The 14199-nt window shown below is 36.6% G+C and overlaps 1 protein-coding gene across 2 annotated transcripts; it reads left to right on the top strand.

The window, feature by feature from the left end:
* Positions 1-906: 906 nt before the first annotated feature.
* Positions 907-14015, top strand: LOC114425341 (regulatory-associated protein of TOR 1-like). 2 transcript variants are annotated; one of them, XM_028392231.1, is made up of 23 exons: positions 1235-1600; positions 2889-2991; positions 4253-4335; positions 4418-4576; positions 5287-5403; positions 5523-5680; positions 6207-6361; positions 6491-6635; positions 6723-6801; positions 6974-7075; positions 7741-7824; positions 7930-8040; positions 8925-9278; positions 9379-9565; positions 10015-10605; positions 10759-11088; positions 11177-11291; positions 11717-11841; positions 11926-12071; positions 12219-12320; positions 12551-12636; positions 12918-13002; positions 13121-13459. In XM_028392231.1, exons 1-23 carry the CDS (start codon positions 1235-1237, stop codon positions 13457-13459), a joined length of 4122 nt encoding a protein of 1373 aa, XP_028248032.1. The 2 variants fall into 2 exon arrangements, with proteins under 2 accessions (XP_028248031.1, XP_028248032.1); XM_028392230.1 differs by having other exon boundaries at positions 907-1600; positions 11717-12071; positions 13121-14015.
* Positions 14016-14199: the final 184 nt, after the last annotated feature.

A 14199-nucleotide genomic window follows, 5' to 3' on the forward strand; every position in this document is an offset into this window, starting at 1 on the left:
GTGGTTAGCTTTTAAACCTAAAAAGAGAACCAACGGAATGCAAAAACTTACTTAACCCAAAAAGCCATGTCTTTCATACATGCAGAAAATTTGATATGCATAGGTATGAGGCATCCCTACTTCATTCCATTTTCCTTTGTTAACCGAGTGTTCTCTTCTCTTTGTTTTGGAACTTTTGACTAAGAGAACAAAAAGAGAAAAGAAAAATACTAATTGTTAAACAGTGTAGAGGCCAAAATAAAATTAAGGGAATACCCAAAATAAGTATGAATTGAAGAAGATAGAAAGACGTTGCATGCCAAGAAAGACCAAAAAGAAAAGGAAGATATAATTTGCAACTCACATATGTCATCTCCAAGTATGCCTCCATGATTGTTGTTGTGAAAACCATACAAAAACCCCATCCCTCTCTTTGATGCTCAAGCAGTGTACAATTTGTAGATGCATGAACTTGAAACAAAGAATAATGACTCAACAACATTCGACCTTATGAAATTTGTTTTGTTATAAATTAGAAAGACATGCAATAATAAACAAATTAGCAAAGGATATATTGAAAGGAAGAGGACATGTATCAAAATCTAACTCGTGTAGCAAATCCATTTCATTGTGCACAAAACATACGTTGTCAGGTATTGAAGAACAATTATGCTAAAATGTGGCCCAAGCAACTCCGATGTGCTAAATACGAAAGATTGTACGGTTGCCATGATATGAAATTAACTTCTCACTGAAAAAAATCTTTTCACACACAACAATTGCTCCAATTTTTTTAATCCTTTAATTGATGCATACACAACTGCAGCAAGAGATTGCAAAATAATTAAAGGAAAAAAAGTTTCTAGGTAAACGTGGACACTGAAATATTCTTTTTTATATATTGTCATAGATTATTAATAAGTCCCATTATTTTTAATTTTTCTCGTTTGGCTTTACAAACTCGCTATTTCGTATCGTATCACTCGTTTCGGTTTTCCCTTCAAGGAGAGACAGTGCCTGCCGCCACTGTTCTATGCGCCCCCTTCATCATCATCATCATCACCATCCCCATCCCTACCATCATCAACGCCAACACCATAACCATCTCCATCGCCATCATCATCACCTTCACCATCACCTTAATCTTCATCTTCATATCCCTCACACTGCGAAAACCTAGGGTTCCTTCTTTCCTCAAAACCTTTCCTATTATTATTCCATGTACGATCGCCACTGAGGAGGGTTTCCGATTTGGATGGCATTGGGAGATTTGATGGCCTCTCGCTTTTCCCAATCCACAGTTCTCGTCGTTCCCACCTCTCACAACCACCTCGACGATTCCACCACCGCCTCCTCTTCCTCCTCTGCTGCCGCCGCCGTCGCCGCTCTTAACAACAACAGCAGCAGCAACGACGACGCCGATTTCGCGCACCGCCGCGACTCTGAAGCCGCCATCGCCATCATTAGCAGCGGCAACTACGCCGGGAATGCCGCCACCAGCATGGCCTACCTGCCCCACACCGTCGTCCTGTGCGAGCTCCGCCACGACGCCTTCGAGGCCGCCGTCCCCGCCGGCCCCTCCGACAGCGGCCTCGTCTCCAAGTGGCGACCTAAGGACAGAGTAAGAACTTCAATCCAATCACTCTGCTGAAAAGAAAAATTCGATTCAGTTGTTATATGTTAAACTTGTTTTTGTTATCTGCATTTTGTTGTCACGAATCGATGATTTGCGATTTGCGATTTGCGTTATCGTGTGCAAGGAAGATAGTGTAGGACTGTGAATCCACTGTGCCACGTGTTCTGCGTGATAGGAATTTAGAAAATGTAGAAAAAAGTGGGCGTAAAGGTCAATGCAGTGGCAGCAGTGGTGACTGGATGAATGACTTTCGGTGTGTTTGGAAATCCGTTGGAAGCATTGTAAACCCAAAAATCCTACTTTCCAAAGCACTCAATGTAGAAGGAAGAGAGGAGGTGGATTGTCTTTGCGTATGTTATGCTATTAAGGACTTGTTGAGGATGTAAAATGTTTGACCTGTTAAACATGAAGTTTTGTGAAGATGGGTTTGGATCCTCTGAAGTGTAACAAGTGAAATGCTAGTGGTAATGGTTGATGAGAAGATCGGCGAGTCAGAGTGAGTTCTGGGATATCCTTGGGTTTTAACGCAGCTTCTCGCTTTACTATTTATTTAGAGTGCATTTTATGTTTTAGCGGGTCTCCAATTCAAATAATGATATGAAAATGGTCACGAACCTTGGGGAAATTTCTTATATTAATCGTAACCTTTGTGTTTGTGGAATTCTTACTTGGCTAAAGAACCATCTGTATAAATGGATAAATTATCCTGGAATTTGCTTCATTGAATTAGTGATTTCTGAATGGAGGTGGGGGAAAAGATTGCTTACATTTGCTTCTTTAGGATAGTAGGACTTGTGTAAATCCTGGTAGCTTGCATTAGGAAGTGTGGCTTGTTTACATGAATTGGAGGTTGCTAACTTGTCAGATTGGCTGCATGGTGGAAATTGGTTGGCACGTGACAGAGGTAGAATTTGGTCTAGTAAAAATAAGTATATACGCTTTGTGTAAGAAGCATTGGTTTAAATTCTAACCATCAGTAAAAATGTGAAATAAGCAAGCCACTCCCGCCTAGTCTGATTGTATCAACTGGAAATTGTGTGTTTGCAGTTTTGGCTTCTTCAACATAAGCAGCTGATTGACAGTTAATGGTCTGAAGGTGTTGATAGCATGAAAGTTCCAAACATGAACTTATATTGGCATTTCACATTTTTTTTTCTCATAAGTGTCTGTTTTTTCCTCTAAAATGTTCTAATGATTGTTTCTTTAAGATGCTTATATATTATATCTTTGGTAAGAAGTATGCTCTATTTTAACTCTTAACTTTGTGGTGCAGATGAAGACAGGATGTGTAGCTCTAGTATTATGTTTAAACATTAGTGTCGATCCACCAGATGTAATAAAGATATCCCCTTGTGCCAGAATGGAGTGCTGGATAGGTCTCTCGTTACCTTTAATCTCATTTATTTTAATTTTTTTATTTCTGCAGTTTGTACTCTCAAGAGCTTTGTGTTTCTTAATAGTATTAAATGCTTATATTTTGTTATTAACTTTTTACATGTTCATGCTTCATATTGCTCATCAATTCTAAGTGATTGTAAATGCGTTTCTGGGAGTAAAACGCATAGTGTGCTGTTCTGCATTTTTTTCTTATGGTTGGACTCTTCAATTCATACTTGTCGTATTCAGATTTTTCTTCAGTCAGTAACTTTTTGATCCCCGGTGTAATTATTTAGAGTTAATTGCAGCTTTGTTAGTGAAAAATGTAGCTAAATTGGTTTAGTAGAATCTTTGTGATTGTACACTCTAGTTGCTTCCTGGATTTGAGATTTTTTGCACTTTTTGGCTATTAATGTTTGGAAAGAGCTTTGGGTTTCTTAATAATATTAAATGCTTATTTTTATTTACTAGTTTTTACACGTTCATATTGCTGATCAATCCTAAATGACTGTAAATGCATAGTGTGCTGTGTTGCATTTATTTCTTATGGTTGGACTCTTTGATTCATACTTGTCGTATTCACTTTTTCTTCAATCATTAACTTTTTGATCCCCGGTGTAGTTATTGAGAGTTAATTGTGGCTTTTTCAGTGAAAAATGTAGCTAAATTGATTAAGTAGAATCTTTGTGATTGTAGACTCAAGTTGCTTCCTGGATTTGAGATGTTTTGCGCTTTTTGGGTCTATTAATGTTTGGGAAGAGCTTTGGGTTTCTTAATGGTATTGAATGCTTACTTTTATTTAACTATTTGTTTTACACATTCGTATTGTTGATCAATTCTAAGTGATTGTAAATGCGTCTTCTGGGAGTAAAACGCATAGTGTGCGTGTTGCATTTATTTTCTGAATAATATTAACTGCTTAATTTTTTGTTATTTACTATTTGTTTTCACAAGTTCATATTGCTGGTTGATTCTTAGTGATTCCAAATGCATTTTCTGGGAGTAAAACGCATAGTGTGCTGTGTTGCATTTATTTCTTATGGTTGGAGTCTTTGATTCATACTTGTATTCAACTTTTTGTTCAGTCATTATATTTTTGATCCCCGGCCTAATTATTTAGAGTTAATTGTGGTTTTGTTAATGAAAAATGTAGCTAAATTGATTAAGTAGAATTTTTGTGATGTATCAAAACTGTAGATGCTTGCAAACCATGGTAACAGTGCAAACAGTTTTTTATGCTTACCTTTTTCAATACCGCAGATCCTTTTTCTATGGCACCGCAAAAGGCATTGGAGTCAATTGGAAAAACTTTGAGCAGTCAGTATGAAAGATGGCAACCAAAGGTGGGAGTGTTTAGGCAGGTAGCATTATCCTCGTATTAACTTTGAAATTGATTTTTAGTTAACCTTGTTGGCATGTTTACAGGCCCGCTATAAATGTCAACTTGATCCGACAGTGGATGAGGTGAAGAAGCTTTGTACTACTTGTCGTAAATATGCAAAGTCGGAAAGAGTTTTATTCCATTACAATGGGCATGGTGTGCCAAAACCAACTGCTAATGGTGAAATTTGGGTCTTCAATAAGGTCAATGTTCATTCTTTTTAGTTCTTGATGTGAGGTAGTTATTTGATAAATCAATTGTTGTTCTCTTCATCCTGGAAATGTAGTACTAGTTGACAAAGAAGTGTGTGTGTATATAGATTCCGCCCTCTCTAAAAATGTGCTGTGTTCATTAGAAAACAAGTGTAAAAAATGAAAATGGGGAGAATGGAAAATGAGTGACTGTGAAAGTAGGTCAAATTCAAATCCAAGAATAGAAGGAAAATGGGGTGGCCAAAGTATGAGCAAAAATGGGTAAGAAAGCAATTTACTATTTAGTCCAAGCACAATGAATATAATGTATTTTACTTGTTATGCCTGGTATTTTGCTCAGATTTTCTTCAACAAGCGCAATAGAGATGGGGAGGGTGATATTAAATTAAATATTCATAAAAAGGAGGACCAGGAAATAACCCTAAAAAATAGGGGCAGATTGTTCTGTTAATGAGAAAGTTTACAACAATTATTATGCTGGAAAGGGCAAATTTTTGTGCTCCTCACTTTACTATGATAATAACTGATGAAAAGTTAAAACTAAACTAGAACTAAATCTTTATTTATCCGAGAAGCTTGATTAGTTTAAATCTGGCTACTAGATATGGGTTCCAATTGAGTATAATTCCCTCATTTACAATATTATGATGAAAAGAGCTTCATGACATTCTTATTCTCATTCTGCATCACATCTTGTTCAGAGTTATACACAGTATATTCCCTTACCTATCAATGAACTTGATTCCTGGCTGAAGACCCCATCAATTTATGTTTTTGATTGCTCTGCGGCTGGGATGATTGTGAATTCCTTCATTGAGGTATCCACTCAAAACCATGTTGTTAAATACGTATAATAAAACTGCAAATGTATTGGTACTGACTTTGTCTTTTTTGTAATTTGGATGCCAAATTTGTTACTGGACTTGTTATTGATAAGCTTCATGAGTGGAGTGCTTCCAACTCCTCTGTGTCCCAAAGGGATTGCATTCTGCTTGCAGCATGTGAAGCACATGAGACTTTGCCTCAGAGTGCAGAATTCCCAGCTGATGTATTTACATCTTGCCTTACAACACCTATAAAGATGGCATTGCGATGGTGAAGCTTCTCTCATTAATTCCTGCTTACTTTATCCTGTGCATGGATTTCTAAAGCATTGTGCATGGTCTTCTAAATAATGCACTTTTGTAACATGAGTGGTTTTAGTTTACCCACCCAATATTTTACCTTATTATATGTTTCCCATATTGAAGCTTTAGTTAACTACTCCTATCTAATAGCATTTAATGATGGCTGATTGTATACATCATAATTCACAATCATTGGCATTTTTTATAATACAGTTTTCTCCTATGGGGTATTTTTGTTTGTTAAGTGATCATATTATTTTTGCTGTAACTTTTGCAGCTGGTCTTTACGTTAACTGCAGTAGTGATAGAAAAAGACCTGTGATTAATATGTTTTTTTACTATGAAGTTGATTTTATGCTCGATACTTACATTTGCATTACTAACTTAACTGTCTTCATTTTCTATAAAACCTGAACTTTTAAGTTGTGATAACTAATTAGTGCATATCTCATAGTAAAATGGCTATTAAGTTTTGTGATGTAATTTGTCTCTAGGTTTTGTACTCGTTCATTACTTCGTGAATCACTTGATTATTCACTTATAGACAAGATCCCTGGCCGTCCAAATGACCGAAAGACACTTCTGGGTGAATTGAATTGGATCTTTACAGCCGTAACTGATACGATTGCCTGGAATGTTCTTCCTCATGGTAGGTCTCAACCCTCCCCATCCTTCTGCCGACTTACTAAATTAACATGGTTTTTTTTTCCATCTCCAGTGATTTAGCATGCATTTTTGGTATCTTACATTGATCATTATTTTGTTCTGCACTCTGCAGATCTTTTTCAGAGACTGTTCAGACAGGATTTGCTTGTTGCAAGTCTGTTTCGAAATTTTCTACTTGCTGAGCGAATCATGCGATCTGCAAATTGTTCTCCTGTCTCTCACCCAATGTTACCTCCGACCCATCAGCATCATATGTGGTATTGTTGGTGATTATTTTTATGATATTTTTTTCTAAACGTGTTGTCAAATTTTGTCAACAGTTTATGTTTTTATCTGCACTGCAGGGATGCATGGGACATGGCTGCTGAGCTCTGCCTCTCTCAACTTCCGTCTTTAGTTGAGGATCCTAATGCTGAATTTCAGGTATCTGGATTTTTTTTTTTGTAATAACTCTGATGCAAGTTCTTTCTAAAATTGAATATTAAATAATAAAAATTGGCTAAGGTATTCTGGTTTGGCAAGGAATAATAGTAATACGAAGGACTATTTTATAAGTTTTGAGCTTACCTGATGAAGTATGTGGTTGTTCTTTCAGCCTAGTACATTTTTCACTGAGCAGTTGACAGCATTTGAGGTATGGCTTGACCATGGTTCTGAACATAAGAAACCACCAGAACAGTTGCCTATAGTTCTTCAGGTGCGATCCTTGTCTTGGTTTTTGTAACCATTTGAGCCATTATGTTGGCTCATAATTCTCGTTAGGTTGTAGGTTTCGTGATTTTTGTGAAATCAGCTGTCAGGTGCTGTTCCTTAATTAGGTTTTTGGTTGGCAAGATTGAATTATGTTTTCTTAGCTGAAATTATTTCAATTTGGTTGGTGTTCATTATCATCCTTATGATGGAATTTGTCAAAATGATTTATTTGTTGTGAGCATCTACTCTCTTGGCAATGTGGCTAGCTATATCTAGTTGTGGCAAGGGCATTTCTGATTTGTTCACTCATCCTACAGTGCATGGATTGTACTACAATGCTTCTCTCAAAGTGTGTTGTGGTCCATTATTGTCTCAATTATTTATGCATTTATTTCAGGGGCTTTCTTGCAATTTGTTTGACTTGCAATCATCTTGTTTTTTCTTGATTTTGTATAGGCTCAGAAATTGTACTCTTAGATGTATGGTGACCAATTGTGTTGTATAATCTCATTTGCAAAATGACCTTTCAACCTTTGTTTATGCAATTTTGACTCTTTAGTTTTTCCTATTTTCACAATATGCATATTTATATATTGGAAAATTGTTTGTCAGACATCAGTTGTTGATATTTTTTGCATGCATTGATAAGTAGCATTGTTCCTATTTTAGGTTTTACTTAGTCAATGCCATCGGTTTCGGGCTTTAGTACTCCTTGGAAGGTTCCTTGATATGGGGCCATGGGCAGTAGATCTGGTAATTTTTCTCTCAATTCATCAACTTTTGTTGCTATTGTTTTACCTATTTATTTATAAAAGGTTTATGGTGTGATAACTTGATACCTATTTTTTTTATATGTAGGCATTATCTGTTGGAATATTTCCATATGTTCTAAAGCTGTTACAAACAACAACACCCGAACTACGCCAGATCCTTGTATTCATATGGACAAAGATTCTTGCACTTGACAAGGTACTTTTGGAGGAGAATAATTTGACTTAAGATAATGTAAATTAGACTATGTTTGCTTAAAACGTATGTGCATGTTGTTTAGCTTATTTTAGAGAAATAATTGTTTACTTTTGTTAGCTTCCTAAGATGATTTTTGAAAAGTATTTGGTTATTTCTCAAAAATTAATCTTGACCAAGCATGCATTAAATCATATTGAAATTGTCCTTGACAGTTAAGGTTGCTTTTACTATAGTTATTGCAGTATATAAACATGCTGAGTTGCATGGTGCTGGACATGCCAAGAAAAGTAGAAAAAATAGGGACAGAGTAGAAGATAAGAAAAATAGAGAAAGAAACATTTACCCTTTGTTTGGATCAGAGGAGAGGAAAGAAAATAAGGGAGGAGAGACAATTCTAAGTTGAGGGAAGACTTGGAAACATTTTGATTTTTGAAGTTCTTTTTCATGAATTTTCTTTCCTCCCTATTTTTCTCTTCAATCAAACAATACATTTCTTGAAATTTCTATACATATCTTTCTTTCCTGTTTTCTTTCTCTCCATCCAAACATAGGTAGGGCTAATATGCTATTCCTCAATTATTCAATATCCTACTAAAAGATCTTTATAATATGCAATCCCATTATACTTTTTTTGAATGAAACATTCAATTGGCCGTTGGTCATGCTATTTATGAAATTCCTAAGTTAATAAAAAACACGAACTATGTAATCATATCCAAAACTTAATTAACTGCTGAATAATTGTGAATATTACATAAGTTTCTATTGTTTGCTCTTAAATTCTTATGACCTTTATTATTTTCTACTAAAATTTGGTCTTGAAACTCTACATGTTGCATGTCTACTGTGTCTGGCAATGATGATGTTCCATTTCTGGGTTATAGTCATGTCAGGTTGATCTAGTGAAGGATGGCGGTCATATCTATTTTATTAAGTTTCTTGATAGCATGGAAGCATATCCAGAGCAACGTGCAATGGCTGCTTTTGTTTTGGCTGTGATTGTGGATGGTCATAGACGAGGCCAAGAAGCTTGTATTGAAGCTGGTTTAATTCATGTCTGCTTAAAGCACCTTCAGAGTTCATGTCCTAATGATTCACAAACTGAACCCCTTTTCCTTCAGTGGCTTTGCCTGTGTCTGGGGAAATTGTGGGAAGACTTTTCAGAGGCACAAACAATCGGTTTGCAGGAAGATGCCACTACTATATTTGCTCCTCTACTGTCTGAACCCCAGCCAGAGGTTTATGCCCTACTTATTGGCTCTATTTCCAGTTGCCAGATGATTATAATTTTGGTGTACTGATCAAATAAATTTAATCATGTAATTTATTGTTTCACAGGTTAGGGCATCTGCTGTTTTTGCACTAGGCACCCTTCTTGATGTGGGGTTTGATTCATGTAGAAGTGTTGGTGGAGATGAAGAATGTGATGATGATGATAAGTTTAGGGCTGAAGTTAGTATAGTTAAGAGTATGTTAGATGTTGCTTCAGATGGGAGTCCATTGGTGAGGGCAGAGGTAGCAGTGGGTAGGTTATTAAGCATCTAATTTATATTTTTTATTTTGAATGTTCTGTGAATAAATTTTATGTTTTTATGATTATGACAAATGGGAAAGACTCAGATGCAGCTTATTTTTTTAATGAATATCATCCCTGCAAATTCTTAATCATCTGCAAACAAATTCCTAATGGCTGGTTGTTTCTGAACTTGGTACAACGGAAAAACCTTTGAATAAAATAATTGTTGCAAATGTAAGGAAGAAAATTTCAACAAGAAAAATGATTAAACTTGCTTCTAAAATCTTTATTTTTTTTATTTTATGTTTCTGTTTGTTATCTCTTAATTTGTTAATATTGACTGCTAATTAGTTTGTAGTCCATGACTACCTAATGTCTATATAGTATGAGGGTTGGTATACTTTAGGGTGAGATGGATCTGAGACATCTTTCTGACTCTCTTTTGTTCCAACTGTCAGCTCTAGCACGATTTGCTTTTGGCCACAACAAGCACCTGAAATCTATTGCTGCTGCATATTGGAAGCCTCAAGCTAATTCTTTGATTAATTCCTTACCTTCGTTGACTAATATAAAAGGTTCGGTTGGTGGATATGCTAAACAGAACCAACACATGCCTCATGGAAGTATTGTTTCTCCTCAAATTGGTCCTATCAGGGTTGGAAATGACAACTCTCCAGTGGTTCGAGATGGCCGCGTCTCTTCTAGCAGTCCTCTCGCTGGTTCAGGAATCATGCATGGGTCCCCATTGTCTGATGATTCATCTCATCATTCTGATTCAGGAATTCTGAATGATGGTTTCAGCAATGGAGTGGCTAACCACACTGGACCAAAGCCCTTTGACAATGCATTGTATTCACAATGTGTACTTGCTATGTGTACTTTGGCAAAGGATCCATCTCCACGCATTGCAAATCTTGGTCGCCGGGTACTGTCCATAATAGGTATTGAACAAGTGGTTGCAAAACCATTGAAGTCTAGTGGTGTTCGGACTGCTGAATCTACAGCTTCTCCACTGGCTCGTTCATCTTCTTGGTTTGACATGAATGGAGGTAGATCTCTCTTTCCATTTTACTTAATGGTTAATCTTTTGGGATAATTTCCAATGCAATTTGGTAAAGTGTATCTCTTAACATCAATTTAATTTGTGACAATTCCTGCTGCTTTGTTGTTGGCTTTTTGTTTATTGCTTGTTGCTCTGGCAGGACACTTGCCTCTGACCTTCAGAACTCCTCCAGTCAGTCCTCCTCGCCCAAGTTATATAACTCGAATGCGTCGAGTTTGTTCATTGGAGTTTAGGCCCCACCTGATGGATTCTCCAGACTCAGGATTAGCTGATCCACTCTTAGGTTCTGGTGGAGCTTCTGGGACTTCAGATCGAAGCTTTCTTCCACAATCAACTATATATAGTTGGAGTTGTGGGCACTTTTCCAAACCACTTTTAACTGCTGCAGATGATAGCGAAGAGGTATCAGCCAGAAGAGAAGAGAGGGAAAAATTTGCATTGGAGCACATAGCAAAATGCCAGCACTCTGGTTTGAATTTCGTTTTTTATTTTTTATATTTAGTTAAGCATGTTCTTTACAGATATCTGGTTGACAACATACTATTTTATTCTGTCAGCTGTTAGCAGGCTAACAAATCCAATTGCTAAATGGGACATAAAGGGTACACAAACAGCATTGCTGCAACCTTTCTCTCCTATAGTGATAGCTGCTGATGAGAATGAACGTATCAGGTATTTGAAGTTAATCAATACTATTTTAGTTAAATTGTGACTATCAAGAAGCTGGGCATGGCTTTAGACAAAGGTTGATGGTGCTTTTGTGTTCAGAGAATGTTAGGACAATTACTTTACAGGCCTTGAAGGCCATCTGTTGTGAATCATTAGAAGTTATAAATTTCCAATCATTTTTGTATTCAGGATTGGTAGTACTTGGCGTTGGCAATAATGAGTGACATTTGTTAGTTTTAGAGACTTTAGCAAATAATGGACCATCATTTTTAGCTTAAATTTATAGACAGTCATGTTTATATAGAATGAATTTTCTGTATTGACCAGGGCAGAATATCTTTCTGGTCTTGATGAATGTCATTGCTGTTAGTCTTTGTATTGCCCAATTTGGATTTTTGTTGGCTAATGTTCTTTGGAGTTTTCCACAGGATATGGAACCATGAGGAGGCAACACTATTGAACAGTTTTGATAATCATGATTTTCCTGACAAAGGAATTTCTAAGCTCTGCCTTGTAAATGAGCTTGATGAGAGCTTGCTTCTTGCTGCTTCATGTACTTCTCTCTACTGTTTAATATTTTTCATTTTATTCTCAAATTATTGTCAGAATATTAATGTTAGGGAATCTTTTGATGCAGCTGATGGAAACATTCGGATTTGGAAAGATTATACTCTGAGGGGTAAACAAAAACTTGTCACTGCATTCTCTTCAATTCATGGTCATAAACCTGGTGTGAGGAATCTGAATGCAGTTGTTGATTGGCAACAACAATGTGGTTATCTGGTATGTGGTTGTCTTTGATTATTCTTGGGAATGTGGGATATCTCCCTCTACCCCAATGTCCTAAAATAGAAACTGTAATTCTTTCCTCATATTGTGATGCCAATGCTTTTCTTATTGTATTCCATGTTACATTTATACATTTACCAGTATGCATCGGGTGAGATATCATCTATTATGCTATGGGATGTTGATAAAGAGCAGCTTGTCAATTCTAAATCTTCATCATCAGATTGCAGTGTCTCAGCATTGGTAAGCCTCATCTTTGAGCCAAATATTGTCATGACAACTAACCAGAGGTTATACTTTTAAGTTGTTTTCCAAGACATTTGAGCCAAATATTGTTTGAGGTTTGCTAGCATATCTTTGAACAATTTTGGCGGGATTTTCTTTCAGTATTATTTTATTCAATCTGTAACCAGGTAACATTGAATAAACAAAATTGACCCCTTGGTTTATAAACAAGTTATCATATGTTTCAGGCTGCATCTCAAGTTCATGGGGGACAATTTACAGCTGGTTTCATAGATGGTTCTGTCCGACTTTATGATGTCAGAACACCTGATATGTAAGCGCCTCATTAATTTCTTCCATCGTGATGCAAATAAGAAATGGTTATTGGTTCACCTTTATTATGTGATTGAATCGAGCAAAATTGTTGTTTATTACCTATATGTTTTGACATGGTTTCTGCATGCATCTAATTTGTATTTAGATTTTCTTCCTCCAAGAATGCTAGTATCTTAAGTTTTATCTAAAGTATAAACCTTTCAAGGTTCATTTTAGAAGCCTATCTGTCTCTCAACTTTCAATATCTCTGTAATCACTAATGACAATGCTGCTTCTTAGGCTCGTTTGTGGATTAAGGCCTCATACACAAAGAGTAGAAAAGGTTGTGGGGATTGGCTTTCAGCCTGGATTAGACCAAGGAAAGGTAAAAAGAGCATCTTGCTAGGTTCATTTTTTTTTCTTCAGTGACTTGAAATTCTTAGATCTATGAGGTTTATTTAAAATGGATGATGCAATTATGTCTCATTGTTGGTTTCCTTCAGATTGTTAGCGCTTCTCAGGCTGGGGATATCCAATTTCTTGATATAAGAAATCATAGCAGTGCCTATCTTACTATTGAAGCTCATAGGGGTTCACTCACAGCTTTAGCAGTACATAGACATGCCCCAATTATTGCCAGTGGTTCAGCGAAACAACTCATTAAAGTCTTTAGCCTGGAGGGTGATCAACTAGGCACCATTCGATACTATCCTACCCTAATGGCCCAGAAAATTGGTTCTGTAAGCTGCCTCAATTTCCATCCATACCAAGTATTACTTGCTGCTGGTGCTGCAGATGCATGTGTTTGTATTTATGCTGATGACAACACTCAAGCTAGATGAATCCGCATTTTTTCCAATGATTTCATCGGTTGTCTCCAGCTTAGAAGAGTGCATCAAACATCTCTCAGGATTACCATGCATATTTTCTTGTAGTTGGATAATCCCGTGATGATGCTTTAATCCCTCTCCGCTGTGAATACATCTGAAAATATTGGTAGGGGTACATTCTGCTGATAGTGTATGCAAGATATTCATTAGCCTCCATGCTTAGAGGGTTGCACTCGACAGGAAGAAAGTCATGCTTATTGATTGGAGGCTTCGGCAAATAATGTCAATTCGTAAATGTGTAAATATCATTTTCTCCATAATTATTTTTCGTTCCTGTTTTGCGTGCTATTCCCATCCTTCCTTGATTTGTAAAATTTTTAGTCAGAATACATAAGCTAGTTTGCTGACAAATATGGGCGACTGGCTCCTGAAAATGAGCCATGTCATGATTGTAGTTTCTGTTGAATCGGGGGACCCTTGTTTTTAACCAACATGTAATTAAATTCAAGTTTGTCCAAGTGTGCAATTTCTGTCTCAAATCAATCTAAAGGTATAGCTTTATTGGACTTTTGACAGTCTGCGTTAGCCTTTTTTTTTTTGTATAACAACGATAACAAGGCTTTGAATTTAGCTTTTACTTCCTGCACTCCTATTTTTTTGCTTCCTGCACCTCCAAAAGTACTCCAATAGACGAAAATACCCCTCATCCTTGGCACCCTATTCCAGAATGGCCTTTCTGGAGGATCCTATTC

The sequence above is a fragment of the Glycine soja genome, chromosome 9, assembly GCF_004193775.1.
Source record: "Glycine soja cultivar W05 chromosome 9, ASM419377v2, whole genome shotgun sequence".
NCBI lineage: Eukaryota > Viridiplantae > Streptophyta > Magnoliopsida > Fabales > Fabaceae > Glycine > Glycine soja.

Coding starts and splice junctions, on each gene's coding strand:
- LOC114425341 (XM_028392230.1), top strand. CDS start 1,235: ATGGCATTGGGAGATTTGATGGCCTCTCGCTTTTCCCAATCCACAGTT. Junction 4,577..5,286: donor AAATTTGGGTCTTCAATAAG/GTCAATGTTCAT, acceptor CATCTTGTTCAG/AGTTATACACAGTATATTCC. Junction 6,362..6,490: donor CTGGAATGTTCTTCCTCATG/GTAGGTCTCAAC, acceptor TGCACTCTGCAG/ATCTTTTTCAGAGACTGTTC.